Consider the following 15984-nt stretch of genomic DNA (forward strand, 5'->3'; position numbering starts at 1 on the left):
GCGGCAATTTGTTGCCTTTGCCAATTCAGCTACTGCTAGCTTTCAGCTCCCGTAGTCATCACTCGTTGACAGTTGGTGTTTCGTAGGTATTTAGTGGGTGAGCATGTCTATGAGGTGGCCATGTTGCGCCATCAGGTATAGGGTAGGACACATTACATCACGAGCTGTTATACGTTGTTTGTGACGGTAGGTTCATCCGTAGGTTGGCCGCCGTGAGTCCAGAAATGGCATTTAGAGGTAGCTGGGACAATATTGAAGAACACTTGATTCCCATGTCGAAGCAAAAAGCAGCGCCATGCATGGACCCACATAATCCCAACTAAAGCATCAACGAAGGCGATACAATCCAAAAGTGCTCCTCGCATCCTAAGCAAGTTACGGTTCAGCGACAAGTACTCCAGTTCTCCATTTCAACTGGTAAGTTTGCAGACCCACCACACCATATCTTGTGTGGGTGGAGTGTGAAGGGACCTCCACCCGGCCAGGGACAGGGCAAGGCTGAAGGACAAGGGGTAAGAAACGGCTGCCTTGCGGGAAAGCCTCCCGCGAAGCCGCCGACCAGCCCCCCTGCTTTTGGATCAAGTGGTTCCTGTGCAAGTGGGGCGGCAGCCTTACTGAGGTCATTTTCGGTTTTCCCGCCACCCCGTTGCCAATGATGCTGGAGAGTTCTCCGTCCGCGCGCCCAGTATTGCGATTGTCTGACCGCATTCACTTGTACTCACCTTAAGCCGTCCATTGGATGGCACTCCTTCCATTCGTTCATTGCGACTGCCCTACATTGCCTTGCGGAAATATCTTGCTGTCATGGGTTTAATCCCCATTTCCATATGTAACCACGTAACATTGTAGTGCCTCTATGAGTTTTATTTGGACATCATGTTAATAGATATTTGATATCCTGCCGTTTTAATAGTACCCTGTTTGGTGTCGAAAGCGGTAGTGGAGGCTGAACAAGAACTCTTAGTCGTGAGCTTGTTCCTCCGTAATTGTGGGGTGCGATTTCCGACAAATCTCTCCGTGAACTTGGGCACAGGATGTCGAAGCCCATCCTTACGCCGTTTGTAAATGTATGCTCACTAACGAAACTGGTGGGCTGTTGGCAGTCCCGCTATGTATAGTAATGTACATGTCAATACATTACCGGTACAACATTAGTGTTATTAACACGGCGTTGGTGTACCAGGTCCGATTTCATCCCAAGAGGAACGGCAACACAGGCCCAGGGGGGGCGGGGGTATTTCGAAGAATTGTGAGGAGACCAAAAAGCTGTTTTTGGCTTGCCGCCGATGCAAACCTGGCCTTGGCATCCCCACTAAAGAGTCGTCCCCAAAGAGTACTTTCTTCTTGGCTCTTCCTCCTACTGTGTATACTTTGATTTACTTTGGCAGCACAGGTGCCAATATTCAGGTGAGATAGAGCTGCTTGCAAGAGACCCCCATGTGGGAGCACGTAAACCTCTAATGGCTGCGCCAGCTTTTGCTCAGTCCCCGTTGTATCTAACGCCCTTCAACACCATCATCAGCCATTCTTCGCTGCAGAACCAAACAGCCAGTGAAGACGGCTTTAGCGGTGTACCGTTCAGCCAAGCTCGACGGCGAACTCGTCCTGGCTTTGGACTAGTGCTGTTGACACTTACTCCCTTCAGCTTTGGAAAGCATAGGCTGCAGCTCGATGGAGGGTGTGACGCCTGCCATAATTTCTTCTCACAGCGTCTCCCGTGCCTTGGCAGAGTAAAAGCCCACGACCAGCAGTCACGTACATTTATCACGTTGGGTCGCAGTTTATTTTTAATACGAAACTCAGCCAACTTTCTGTGTGTTTTATTGATTACGCAGGTTGATAATCTAATTCTACCAACTCAACTCTGTCGTCGACGTGCCTTTGCACGATGGCTTGCAGGTCTTTCCGTACGCCAGGGGATGCCGCAACTTGGTCTGTTAGTCATAATCCCAAAATTGGTGTTCCAATATTACTTGCCTGTGACAATCATGTCGCCTCGCGTAGAGGCTTCCGCCTGTACCCGTTTGATGTATTTTCCCTCAACCTCTTCTCTCATTATAGAGCACCAATCGGGCAAGCCCTTGATGACTTCAGCCCTTGGGCTTATTTTTTTCTGCCTATCCACGCTCTCGACATACACAGATATCTGCAGAATCTTCACTCCAATAAGCACTAAACCTGGACAAAAGGGCAAATTTGCTTACATAACCGTTGTCCAGCGTGTCATCAACAAGCGCGTTGTTCAGTAGACTTTCAATTGCAATCGCCAAATCTGCCAGTATGAGAAGTTGTCACATGTATGGCAAACGCAACTTACCAATTGTTTTCAATTCCCAAACAAGATGTATACGGCGAGACCGTGCCTTGCGGCTGTTGTACCCGTGTAATAGCTCCTTGAGATACGGCAGTTGCGCAGCGATCCCATACCCGCTAGCGACCATTAGGACGACCTCGTAGTCGCCAACTGGAATGCTATTGCCATGTGGCCCGCTGAAGAGGGCACGGCAAAGATCTTGTCGTGTCTGGCTGCGATGGAGAAGGTGCCGGGTGAATCCCGTGCGAGGCTCGATCAATAAATCCAACGTATCGAGAGGGGCGTCAGACCAAGATGCCACCACAAATGGATGATACTCAATGAGAGCGTGGAAGCTTGTCGACGGTATGAACAGCCAAAGACAGATGTACTGGCCAGCCTTCACACGGACCGGACGGGATAGGACAACTCTGACGAGCACGGCGCCTTTTGCGTGCATAATATCGGCGCGAGGGAGCCGAGAACGAAAGATGCCGTTGCGATAAATTACGAGAAGACCGAGAAGCATCACGGAGAGGCCGGCGATCCCAACTAACACATATACATGGAGTCGAAGGAGTAAGCGCTGTGGAGCGATGTGCACCCAGATGCCGTACACCGATACGATCGCCAGACACTGGTGAGCGCGGACAAACATTTCGTACCATCGATATCTGATTACGGGGAGACAAATAGCTACAGAGATACCAATAGACGCTGCTGCCTGAAATGCCATGGTCAATTGTCTGTGGTCAGCCGCCAAGACATTGACCTAGACTCACCACGATTGCCCATTTATTCTCTGCATTTGCAATAGCGAAGGGAGCCTGTGAAAACGCAAACACAACGATGTGAAAGATGAGTAACAATCCAGTCATTATGCCCACAGAACCATGGAGTCTGCGAACCGTGCGCAACCGCAGGCCAAGAGTATTGGTCAAGGCATCAAGGTGTGGTGTTGCGCATAGAAAGATGAGATTACCGATGCATATGTCAGCCGCTCGTCGTCCTGCTGCAACAAAAGAGGGGATTCTGAAGCAGACCGAGAACACATTGACTCCCAGGTAAACGACTTCTGTCAAGACGTCAGCACGGCTCCATTGCACCTTGAAACGTTGACTATGGACAATGGTTTGGTAGGACAAATGCTTCAATATAGGTTTGCGCAGGGAAGCCCCTAAAGCTCTCAGTCTTGACCTGAAATGATAGCCAAGGAGAGCGAGCGCGACTCCGAAGAGAGCCAGTGAGTAGGCGATGATGACGCAGTCTTCGAAGGATGCCATTACAACGCCAGAGAAGAGATGGGAGAACAGCAGCAGACAAAGGGAAAATGCTATATGTCTTGCAGGCGAGAAACCTGCACGTGGCGGGTTGCGGGTTTGGTGGCTGCGTTGACAAGTCCGGTTGAGGACCAAAAGTCCTCCACTACGATAGGGAGCAAAAAGAGGCCAATTTCTGCTGATGTTGACCCCCAAACGTTGGCAAGCTTAGGAACAAGCCGGATGTGGCCGAGAAGTTTGCCATCAATGGGTCATATGAGTATTGCAGCATCTGCTGCAGGTATTGCTGATTGGAATCGAGGCTTCTATAATGAGATGATGGAAGAAGAGGATAGATCCTTGACAGAGAAGGCTGTCGGTGTCGACCGACGCGCATTCCAGCTTCTTACTGGCACAGTCAGCTTATACGCGATATCCTTGATTGATCAGCAGTGGGTTAAGCTCAAAATGCTTATTGGTGAAGGCGAGGATATAGAATCTAGGCCTTGTCGGTGTGTTATGCGAGAGCAGTGGCTTCTACCCTGCTATCATGATCTCTGGAAAGTGTACGATACAGGAATACCTCTACCTAGGTCACTGGTTCACCCTAGATATTGGCTTGCTGGTCACGTACACAGATCTCGAGAATGGGCGCCATCATATGAGTCAATTACACCGCTCATTATCTCACCGAAGCGAGCTAGGGTAGAAAGTGCGCTTCAAAAGCTAGTACAGCTACGCGATGAGTTCGACGGAGAGGAAAGAGATAAATTCGAGCAGGAATTGCTTGCCCTGGCTGGTAGAGGTGAAGCAATTGCTTCTAATTGTAGGGCAATTGGAGCTATTCCAATATCTGCGCCGGAAGCACTACCGAATCGACGAGCAATTGGTCGACGAGAAGCTACAAGGACCGGACGACTACTTACCGCTTTAGAACAGCAAGAACGCGATTCACAACGAGTACAACGAGAAGCAAATGCCCAGTCTCGAGACGATGTGATACTATCACAGCGACAGGCAAGCCAGGGCAGTACTATCGTCGTGAATGTCGATCAGGGCGATACGCAGCTTACGGTAATAGTATCATCATCATCTGGGGCTAATTCTGAGGCGTCGGATGAAGAGACTACTGTAGCGCAGCCAGTCTCAAACTGAATCCCCAATTCTACGACCACCATCATCTACAGCACCTCCAGCGGTTGCCGGTGAGATCAGAAGCAAGCGACGACGAGCTCAAAGTGGTTTCTACGCCGCATTGATGGATGACGATTCGCAGGAGATGAAGCGAAGGAGATGACGATATTGCCAGAAAATTGCGGGATCACATGAAATCGAGTGTAGCTGCGCAGAAGGGGCTGATTGTATTGCTGGAGAATTATCCGAGGAATAAAAAAATGACAAGTTATTCATTATGCAGGCGCCTACCAAGCCACTGCCAAGAATCGGTGTGTGGCGCAAATAGGTGTCGAAATCGGTGTCCCGATCATCACTCGATCCTGACTTTAAGGAACCTCGCCGCCCGTCCTTCAGCTGACAATCCTTCTCCGAATAGGACACATGAAGATGCTAGCCTATCGCCTCCTGACGAGAGATCTGGAACCAAACCTGCATCACCAGAGAGACTACGACAACAACACACAGCTAGGATTTTGTTCAGTGGATCACCCAGTCAGCCGCACATAGTGCTCGGAACGCCTATTCCATCAACCCAACGAAGCTCGCAGCTTTCTAGGTTTCTGGCTCTCTCGCCGCTTGTATAGCTAACGAACTATCTAATCTTTCCGCATTCTGACTTTTCTACTTGCCGAAGCAGCGTTCATGTAGATGGTGGAGGTGGTACCCACAAGTCATACCTCATTAATGTGCTCTCCGCGCACCTCCAAGCCGCCGCCGGCGGGAGAGGAACACCTGTTTGGCGTGCCGCGCCAACAGGCGTCGTGGGAAATCAGATATCGGGCACTACCTTTCATTCCCTGTTACACCTCCCAATCAATAAAGACCTTCAAGTCTCTTCTTCCGTCGATAAGACCCAGCTCCAGAAGACGCTGAAGGCTATCAAGTACCTGATTATCGACGAGAACTTCAGAAGAGCATGTTAGGACTGCGTCAGCTATCATGGATCGATGACCGTCTCCGCGAGGCCTTCCCGAACAAGAATGAGGAGTTCTTTGGTGGTCTCAACATTCTTCTGGTTGGCGACTTCTTCCAGCTCCCACCCCCCGTGCTACAGAAGCCGCCTGATTACGATAAAGAGGTGCAGGGAGTAGAGATCAAAGGCGGGAACACGTATAGACGCTTCGATAAATCGGTCTTCTTGAAGGTTGTCCAACGGCATCGGGGCGACGATCAGAAGGCGTTTCGCACAGCTCTCGGGGAATTGCGGCTCCTCCAACTATCGGTCGAGTCCTGGAAACTCCTTTCCACCCGAGTACAGGCAAAACTAGATGATCAAGAGGTCGCCAGGTTCGCCAACGCCTTAGGAGTATACGCGACTAAAGATAGGGTGAACGAATATAACCACTACCACCTCGACCGCCTCGACCGCCCAGTCATTCAGGTCAAGGCTAAGAATGTTGGGCCCGGCGCGGCTGCTGCTCCTGACGACAATGCGGGCAACCTTGCGAAGCTGATCCCCATATACATTGGCGCCCGTCTGATGCTGACGTACAACCTTTGGCAGCCAGTTGGCCTCTGCAACGGCGCACGAGTTACCGTTTACGACATCGGCTGGGCGCCTGGGGCCGACCCCGTCCACGACTCTCCCTGTGTTATCATGATGGAGTTTGACAAGTACAGCGGGCCGGTGTTCTTGACCACCGCTGATGGCAGGAAGATTGTCCCGATTCTCCCTGCAGAGAGAGACTTCCTCATCGGAGCCACTTGTTGCACTCGCACCCAGTTTCCCCTGATTGTATGCTACGCTATTACCGTTTACAAGTCGCAAAGTATCACTGAAGATTTGATTGTTACTGACCTCTCCTGCCGGGACTTTCAGACTGGTCTCAGCTACGTAGCTGTCTCGTGTGTGAAAACGCTCCAGGGCTTGATGTTGGATGCGCCATTTGATCGTAGTCACCTGTTTTATGAGTCTCCCCCGGATGGTATGAAGATGAAGATGAGGGATCAGCGTCATAGGAGACAACAGGTTCTTACACGGAATCCCTACAAGACAGACCAGAGTTCTGTATAAATAATTACAAAATTTCTCCAGGGGTTAACTAGTTAGATAACTAACTAATGAAACGGTTCTATTGTAATAATTGCTTGGCCCACGGACTCTCAGCCTTCGGATGATCCTACCCCTTGCAGTCAACAGCTCTAACGTGCAAGGGGTGGCGTAGTATTTTAGATATATATACAACTATATATACACCAAGTACCATGCCTTGATAGGTCGCAGGCACGACTAGCTACCTCAATGCGAATAACTGTCTACTATTTATCGGCAGCTGTCATTATTACCGGGTCCATTGTCCTTGCAGCCTGTGGAACACACTTTCATGTAATTGACGACGCCGCCATCGCCACCGACACAGTAGTACAGAGATGACCTGATATCATGGTCGGTTCTAGGTGCACCAGCACAGTGGTTGGCCTGGAAAAGTTGCTCGTGGTAGGCACCTATGAGTTCCACATTAGCATACATATTATTGTTTGAGTTCCTGGTAGCGTCTCACCGATGTCAATGAGCGTCTGACCACAATAAACAACACCAGGAATGCAGTTGCGAGCAAAGACAAAGGGTAAAATTGCCAGGACGGCTGAGATAAGAGAGGCCTTCATTCTGAGGTGTTGTTTATTGGATGAATGTGAGATATGTTGATGAGAAGGCAGGCTGTGATGGATAGAAGTAATCCATCCCGGACAAGACGGCCCTTTTATACAACTTTCTCATGCATGGCTTTCATCACATAGTCCGATGTTGTACAACGCCTTCCTTCGCGAGACTTAAACGATGCATATAGCCAATACTCACTAGTTCCATTTGAATAACTCGTATCTTCTCACATGAAGCATGATACTGCTACGTAAACTCATCGTGTGATCCAGGGCCCGATGCAAAGTACTCCCCACATCGGCCACTGCCTATTGCAGATTGCGGTGTAACTAACGGCAAGCATACTTTGCTGGTCAACCAACAGCCAATTTAACCAGTAGCTCCATTAATGTCAGCAACATGATCTTAGGACGCCCTATAACCAAGTATGAGGAAGATCATTCGTAGTTTCGTATCAAGAGAGACGTTCGATATCTGTGAGAAATTGTTACTCTCATATCGCTTCTCGCTGACGGTCCGAGTGGCTCAATATGCCCATTAAACCCCTGCAGGAGGCGGGTGGTAAAATCTGACAGATTGGACGGGCTGTGGTCGCGTTAGTCGCGTGCCGTCTCGCGCTAGTTATGCTAGACGGCTGACCAGACATGCAGATTTCAAGCTGGCTTCGTGCAGCACAGAAGTACTATGCCTACTGAATGCAACGCAATCACACCGTTTAGGTTACTGCCATTAATTGTGACTCGTTGTGACCCATCATGACTTCGTTGTGGAGCTTGCAGTAGGTTAACTATGTAGGATTATGTAAAGTTCTAACGTGCGGAGCGTTGGCTGGATCGGCTGCGAAGTCCGAGAAGATTACCTGCGTGCCTGCAAGACGGGAAATTTACTCCAATTCGGGAATGTTGCATTATGTTGTTGGTGAGTTGTTTATTCCTCTAACCGCATTGAATGTGCTTTGAGCCAGGGATCAGTTTGTGAACGACAATTCGGCCAACAGCTGTCGGATAATGGTGCCTCTGTTGATTGACCCCGCAACTGTTTTGCTGCCTGGGTGGCAACAGCAGTAATACGAAAGTAGTAAAATATTGAGTTTCCGCTGTGTAACGAGGAGAGGGAGGCAGATATGAATATACAAGAATTCAGCGGCGCAACGCGACAACAGCAGAATAGTACATAACTCCATCCATTACTTGCCCACCTGGGCCTACTACTATTGCCTGGTTAGGCCTTCGTCACATACTTTGTATGGCGGATAGTCGCACTCACTCACACCAAAACGCGTCGGAAATCACTCAGGCCCTCCCACAGAACCACGTGATCCATCGCGTCTGTTCGCTTAGTGGGTGGGTCTGAGTGCCTGAGGCCTCGCGGCTAGCCTTTCGGGCATCAACTGCCCCTCAACACTGCCCCACTGCATTTTTCATCAGGCAACGTCATACTTTCAAGCCAATGTTAAGATGGCGCCGGTAGACCCAGCGTAGCACAACCTTTAGTGCACTCCACTCTCTGTTTTTAACGAGTGCTTCTTTCTCAAGATCCTTGTATTCGCAAAATAGTCAACTTTGGTGGAGGGGAAAATTGAAGATAGCTGCTCTCACGAGCCAAGCGATGGGCAGGTAGTAGGAAACCGGGGAGAATGGAAGCAGTCAAGTCTAAACATGACTGAACTAGTGGACGTGCCAGAGGCACTCTAACGGATCCAGTAAGTTTCAGGGTTTTCAGGGGTTTCCGGGTCTCTCGCGAACCGATTTGTGCAAGATAAACGCAACCGTAAGATACATGTTTAGTAGATAAGCTATGTATTGTACGACTCTAACTCCTTCAATATTGACGTGACTTTCTAGATAGAGCCTATGCTTTGCTATCTAGACAAAGGCGCATATGCAAACTCTCGATAATTTGCTCGTTATGCGTTTAAAAGTCCTCGAGAGAAACGTCCTGGTTTGGAAGTATTGGCCAGTCTCTCCCCCCACCATCAGATAAGACTGTGATAGCAACCTTGCCATGACTTTCGCTTAATTCCTTAATATTGCCGTATGAAGATGTGTTTAATTGGTAGATTTGCTTGACAAGTTCAAGCGGAGCCCAGGAGTTTGCCGATTTAAAGGTCCACCAGGCTAGATGGACTGGTTCTACCTCGGTGATTGCTGCGTTGCTAGTCTTTGAGTACTTTTGCAACCCCCGGAAGAATGTCTTCATGTCCTCGCGTGTAGCAGCGGCTACAAACCATCGGCCCCAGTCACCAGGGTTACTCCTATTATCTGTCTGTATGAGATGGGCATAATAGGGGCTAGAGTGATGATAATTTGCATGAGACATGATGAACTCAATAGTTGGTAAATGTGCTCAAGGTGTAGGTGAGAAGGTGAAGGGAATAGAGGGCAAAACAGCGCGTCTGGCTAACAAGGCAGTGATTTATATATTTATTTCTCCAAGTAGGCGGGGATTGACTGCTTCTGTCAGGAGGCCCGGGGGTTCAGCGAAAAGTAATGTTGTTACCGTGGACGTCCCCGTCCGGCTACTATTGACTCACATTATGCAAGGAGCCAAAGGCAGAAATATGCGTAGGACATCCCGCCACATCTGTCATATATCAACATCCAACTTGCATAGCATTTAACCTATCATATTGCTGATTACGATGCGTAATATGTGACTCTTGCTTTAGGAAGCAGGTATATGCAATGTAACAAAGCATGTTTTAGCTGCACGCAGGCTGCTAATACCCAAGGCCATGCAAAGAGCGCAAGAGAGGAATGAAAGTATGAGATACATAGTATCGGTCATGTAATTATGCTTTACTTTTAAGGTCCGCTGTCTGGCTTTCGTCATACTAGCACACTGTGGCTGCATCAACCAACTTGTCCCCGACTCGGTATGTTCTGCCGCTAAATGTATCTCTTACACCAGAATATCGCTATGTCGTGTTTGGACTCTGGATTTCAGGTCTTGCCAGCAGACTACCAATGCCGCGATATAACAGTGAATTACATTCTAGTCTTGTCTTGCGCTCTTTATCGACTTGATTGCTGGCTAGACTACAATTAATTGCGCACCTAGTCTTGCCAAGCAAGTTGGTCTGGATCGTTTCGAGTCAAAGGACAGACGAGAATCAACGACCCCAGACTGACAGAATGGCATGGCAGCTGGCCATGTCCTTGGCAGTAACCAATCCCAAAACTTGGCCTGCTTTACACGCATGTTCCAAGATTATTCCCAGGCGTGCTTCATGAGTGAGACAAACCACGGCAAGTGGGATGTGTGCTAGTCAACCACGTATCAGTTAAGAGCAATCAGGACCCCAAGACTGACCGGGAGGCAGTCTGGCGTTCATATCTGCCGTTCTCCTCTCTCGGAAACGTCGCTTCAGCACCTGGGAGAAAACAAGACCATATGATGGCAACGCCCATGCATAAAATACCCCATATAGGTACGAAGCATAGACACGATGTCACATTCATGCGGGGCAGCAAATCTTTTGTGCAACAGTCAAGCTTTCCGAATTAGCGCAGAATATTGCAAACAAATTTTGCCGTTGCATGTTTAACCCTAATCAAGTGCCCAAGAATGCACCCAATTATGGGTAGGATGTCGGTCGTAGGCTTTCAGACTTAACCAGGTCATTCGTTCCAGTAGGAGAGTTGGAATACCGTAGTGAAGAGTACTTAAGCAGTGCGGGCCTGTTGCTAAATCATGTCGTCCATGTGTAGTAGCCGATAGTGCTAGACGACGTGAGCCCGATCAAGTGATTAGCGTTGGGTGTAGCATTCGTTCCGGTACGTGAGCTTCCAATGCCCTGCCGAATGTCATATCAAAAGACTCGGCGATGGAACACGACGCTCCAGCCCATCTCCGCTGAGCAACAGTCAATCGGGGAAAGAGTCTGGTGTGTTGTATTAATAGCAAGCCTGCAACCGATGCCTTCTCCCCAGTACAGATATTAGAACACCTTCTGTCGTGGAACTCAACCAAGAAACTCCCAACCCTCTTTTGTTTGGGCGGGGGAGATACCTGCGTACAACTCCGTGGCGACAAATAGAATCAGATTGCAGCGTGTCTTGCATAAAGGCTGTTTGTTTGTCCACAGACTTAGACACTGGCTAATTGATGCCGACTTCATAACAAGGGCTCGTTTTGAGGGTGGAACTAGGATAGTGGTCTGATAACGTTCCCCTTGGCAGCAGGCTGTGTAGGGACAACTTATCCCTTTAGCTGCTGAACTGTACCCTTTTAGCGCGCCCCACCTCGACTATTCGATACTAATCACGACTCGTTCCAAATACCCCCTCGACTTACAGAATAGTTTCTGCAGCAAAAAACTATGGAATAATGGAAGACGATTTTATTCCTACCTTAATTAACACATACGGGTAGCAAATGCGTAAGCATGTAAAGAGGGTGACTATTGGATCAGTAGCGTCATATGTATCGAGAAGTGCATAATCGAGATTCTACCGATATAATTGGCCAAGATCCCTGTCACGCTAAAAGGGTACAGTTCAGCAGTTAAATGGATACGCAGGGTATACAACTCATCTGCTTCTCCTGGGCTTTGCCAGGGATACATCATCCCCTCTCCAAAGTTGGTCGTGGCGGTTAATGCGATCGGCTGGGACAAGGTCTCTTTCAGGTGCAGCGAAGTCGCGACCCGAAAAAGTGGGAGCGCGGCACGAGTACGCTCACCGATCTCCTGGAGTGCAAAAAAAACTGTGAACTGATTAGAACAGGGAACAACTGCCTTATGAGTCACTTACGATGGGGCCGCAGTAGTTGCTCGAAAGGCTGAGTATCCAAATACAAGCTGGAAGAATACGATAGTCTGCAAAACGGCCAGCCCGGCTCGATGGTTCAGGCTGTGATGTGGATTGATTGATTGATTGATTATATTTTCCGTCCAGCGACTTCAGTCGCTCAGGTACCCTAGTAGTAGTAAGTTTATTACGCCCGGAGGGCTTTTCCCTATAGGGCCGCTACGCTAAACTATCTGAGCAATCTACACTTGTGGCTATAACTCCCAAAGCCCCACGCTTCAAGTATCTTGCATTTCGCTCAGCCTCTAATATGCCACTGGCAGGTCTGCTTGAAGGCTAATTTCTCCAAGTGTTCAGCATCCTATTCTCAGCAACTGAAGCACGCTCCGCCAAGATTGCGGCTTTTCACAATCCAGCCCAGGCCATTGCTACGTCGACGTTTGTTATTGGATCTTCAATCATTTGGTCTCCATCACGAATTTAATTGCAGCTCGCACAGCCTTCATGTCTGGTGCCCACTTTTCGCCGTCAGACGCTGCTTTGCCCCCAATGAAGAAGGACAAGTTCCCTATTTTGCTCCTCGAAACCTTGATTAATATTTCGCGTTGTGCCTTCAACCTTATGCATCGAAATAAGAAGTGCTCGATGGTCCCTATCGGGGCACAGGACGTGCTAGGCTAGTTTCTAGGCTCAAGATAGCTTTATGTACATCGCCGCCATATCATCACAATCTCACATGGCAGAAGACGCCAACCATCCCCTGCGTAGGCATCTCGCAGCTGTCACCATGACCAGCCACAAAAACAGCTCCAGCTCCCTCCCGCAAGTAGTGACAGAATGCGCCAATGTCCAACCCCCCATCCGACCCAGACACCATCTAGCATTTCATCGGCTCAAAGGCGCTCTCTGTCAGGGCCCTCACCCGTCAGCGGGATATCTTGGGCATTCGGCTCTCGCCTTACTGGTCAACCCTTGGTTTTGTCCGGTCAGAATTCTCTCGCGTCCTCGCTAAAGCTGCTGCCGCAGTCCATCCTCCAGTAGCCAAGCAATGGAAATAGCGCAGGAGCGGCGGCAGGGAAAAATCCTTCGAAGGAGTCGGAGACTGTCTGGCAGCCCAGACAGCTTGCCTTCAGGGAGAAAAACCTCCGCGACCAGCCACCGTTGTTTAGAAGAGCTGGCCTTCCAATACCCATAGCTCATTGGTTCCGAAAGAGACTATGAGGTCCGAGTGGACATGATTGTCGAGACCGGCTTTGCAGAAGATGATGAACTCTCCTAAGGTCATTTTCTGTGCTGTTAGTGAAACGATGGGCACGAGCAGCGAAAAGCGCGGTCGAGTGGCCTGCAGATTTTTTACCCCACTACCAGGCTGCTAACAGCTCCATGGAGTGAAAGATTTTTACAGGGGAGAGTTGGCTGTGATGTGGATGTGTTTCGTGAGTCGCATGTCGGGTAACGGCGTGTAGAATTGTCGCCAGTTCTGGTAAGACGCTGAATTAAGTAATATTTTTCAGGCCAGGTGGAATGGCGACAGACTTAGGGCTAAATTAAAGGATAGAAAGGCATGGGCAGGTTGGACCAAGAAGTTCTGGCGTGTGTGGCCAACGACGTAATCTAGTTCGTGTGAGGTATGTAATGAGTTGCGGTTGCTCACGCACGTGTACGCTGCTTCAAAGTGAATTCCATCGATGAGCTCACGTGCAATGTTCCACGATAAAATGGTGCATGGCCTGTCGGCGCAAGCCCAATATTAGGTGGGGGACCTGACAATAGCAAACGTATCTGTAATGCCTACGCAGGCTTTTAGGATGGTGGGCTCAGATGACAGGTTAAGTAGCAGCATAGTTTGGGCGACATCAACGTGATTATTAATACAAAGAAGCCAGTTGGCTGGGTAGATCACGTAAAAAAAAATATGATAACACACTGAGGAGTTGCAATTTCATGTATGCAGGCGTATAAGAATAGCTGTCAGCGTCGCTGACGTAGTATGTCCTATAGATAGAGCATGGTTGGGTATATTAAGGGGGGCTCGCCGCGGGACCCTGGACCCTAGACTGCATGCCTTCCCGTCGCTACAACCACTCAGCCTTTCAAACCACCAAAATTATACTTACAATTATTGCATCTATTTACGCCGTCTATCGCGCTGGTATTGTGGCCGAGATTGAGCAGGCGGAAATAAAATTTCTGGGGCTCATCGTGCATTTTACCGTGCATTTGACAATTGCACTTGCAGGGTTCAATATATCTCTAAAGTGCAATGGCACAGTCGACATAATCCGGCTCACGTGGCTTCTTTTGGACTATTAAGAGGAGGGCCGGAGGTGTCTGTATGGTCGCAGACTTGACATACAGTCGAAGTTGAGAAGGGTCTTGAAACCTTTGATTCTAATAGCTGAACTTTATCTTCCATCCTTGGGCAATGTCAGGGCAGATCTGTCGACAGGAGGCACGTGATTAAACCTGGAGAAATATTTCTTCGTACATCTTTTATCGCGGCTACTTGGGGTTTGGCAAATGCCGTAGGCAATTTTGCATACAGTATGAATAGAGATATTTATTTAACCCGTACAGTACGAATTTGGTACCAAATTTCTGACAGAGTATATGATCCAGTTCAAGAGAGCCGATTCTGGACTTGGTGCATTTTTGACCGCCTCACATCCCTGCCACATCAATGACAACCCCTATCGTCTCCTTGAACACTATCCAAAAGCCGTTTTTGACACCAAATAACTCCCTACGCCGAGGGCCGAATTCTACCCATTTTTGCAGATAGAGCTAGGTATGTATTGTATTTAATAAGTAAACAATATCGACAAGTGACTTTTCAATTTTTTCTGCACCGGGTGTGTCTCATGTTTGAATGCAGCAGGTAGAGATAGTAGGCGAGGAACAGCCAACTGTGCCGACTGCGATGGCCAGTACGGGGGGGGAACTAAAAATCGTGTCCCCCCAGTCGTCTGTGCGGCAGGTTCAACTGTCTGCCCCAAAGCAGGTATGAGGGGTACTTGATCCACCTTACCTGTGCAGCCATTGCTTGTTTGATTGCGATAAGTACCGGAGTTATCAGGTACTTGTAGTCCGTCCATCGCCCACGTAGCGGCTGCAGCTTTGGCCTAAGCTTCATTCTCTCCACGACGACCATGAGGCGGCGGGTCACGTACGGCCCGTAAAAGTCTGAACGTGAAGTCCGACGCCGCAATGCCCACATACGGTCTCAAAGCGCCACGATCGTTAGCCCTTCCCGCAACTCAAATGTTAATCAGACGGACGTCGTCTATGTAAGGCAGGCGTACAAGCAAAGATGGCTACTGTGCACGCTGGGTGTGGCCACAAAGAATTTGTAACACGATTCGTGTTGATTGATAGCAGCCTTGTTACCGCCGATAGGAAGTGGCTTTGTGTTGTGCATTTACGACGGGCGTTCCGGCGACATGGTGGGTGATTGCGAGCAGATTTGCCTACCCAAAAAAAAGAAAAGAAATTGCTCCGAGCTCAAGGAAGTGGATGCTAAGACTGTTGACGCTGGGAGGGGGAGAAGATTATTCTTATTCTTTTTGGAGGGAGGAAGTAGATTCCTTGATCTACCAAGCTTGGCTGGCGTGTGTGGCATGCGAGTTCTCGCTCCAGGCAAGCCTCTTCGTGTAGACAGTATAGAATGGGGTGCAACAGATTACCAGCGACATAATTTCGACACTTAAAAACACGAGTAAAATTTGTTAGTTTCTACAGTTCTTGCGCAAGCCGTGACCAACAGAACATCAGAGCCCATGTACCAGTTGATTCAGCATCCAACGCCGCTCGTAACCCCCAGCTGCAGAGTCCACCGAATGCCCATTCAGCCACCTGAAAGCGAACTTTCAGGTGGCTGATAATTGTGGCTAACTCTATGATCCT

General features: G+C 49.0%; 5 protein-coding genes across 5 annotated transcripts; 2 read left to right on the forward strand and 3 right to left on the reverse strand.

Moving 5' to 3' along the window:
* Positions 1-1969: 1969 nt before the first annotated feature.
* freB_1 (Ferric/cupric reductase transmembrane component B) lies at positions 1970-3171 on the reverse strand (the record flags this gene model as incomplete). The annotated part of the gene is made up of 4 exons (XM_066130064.1): positions 1970-2080; positions 2139-2272; positions 2318-3017; positions 3076-3171. The coding sequence occupies 4 exons, from the start codon at positions 3169-3171 to the stop codon at positions 1970-1972; spliced, it is 1041 nt and encodes a 346-aa protein (XP_065986353.1).
* A 648-nt stretch (positions 3172-3819) lies between these two features.
* On the forward strand, positions 3820-4707 carry G6M90_00g030520 (uncharacterized protein; the record flags this gene model as incomplete). The annotated part of the gene is made up of 1 exon (XM_014683983.1): positions 3820-4707. The coding sequence occupies one exon, from the start codon at positions 3820-3822 to the stop codon at positions 4705-4707; it is 888 nt and encodes a 295-aa protein (XP_014539469.1).
* A 937-nt stretch (positions 4708-5644) lies between these two features.
* Positions 5645-6742, forward strand: G6M90_00g030530 (uncharacterized protein; the record flags this gene model as incomplete). The annotated part of the gene is made up of 1 exon (XM_014683984.1): positions 5645-6742. One exon carries the CDS (start codon positions 5645-5647, stop codon positions 6740-6742), a length of 1098 nt encoding a protein of 365 aa, XP_014539470.1.
* Positions 6743-6991: 249 nt separating this feature from the next.
* On the reverse strand, positions 6992-7335 carry G6M90_00g030540 (uncharacterized protein; the record flags this gene model as incomplete). The annotated part of the gene is made up of 2 exons (XM_014683985.1): positions 6992-7173; positions 7230-7335. 2 exons carry the CDS (start codon positions 7333-7335, stop codon positions 6992-6994), a joined length of 288 nt encoding a protein of 95 aa, XP_014539471.1.
* Positions 7336-9244: 1909 nt separating this feature from the next.
* Positions 9245-9649, reverse strand: G6M90_00g030550 (uncharacterized protein; the record flags this gene model as incomplete). The annotated part of the gene is made up of 1 exon (XM_014683986.1): positions 9245-9649. One exon carries the CDS (start codon positions 9647-9649, stop codon positions 9245-9247), a length of 405 nt encoding a protein of 134 aa, XP_014539472.1.
* Between the last annotated feature and the right edge of the window lie 6335 nt (positions 9650-15984).

Source organism: Metarhizium brunneum, chromosome 2 (genome assembly GCF_013426205.1).
Source record: "Metarhizium brunneum chromosome 2, complete sequence".
NCBI lineage: Eukaryota > Fungi > Ascomycota > Sordariomycetes > Hypocreales > Clavicipitaceae > Metarhizium > Metarhizium brunneum.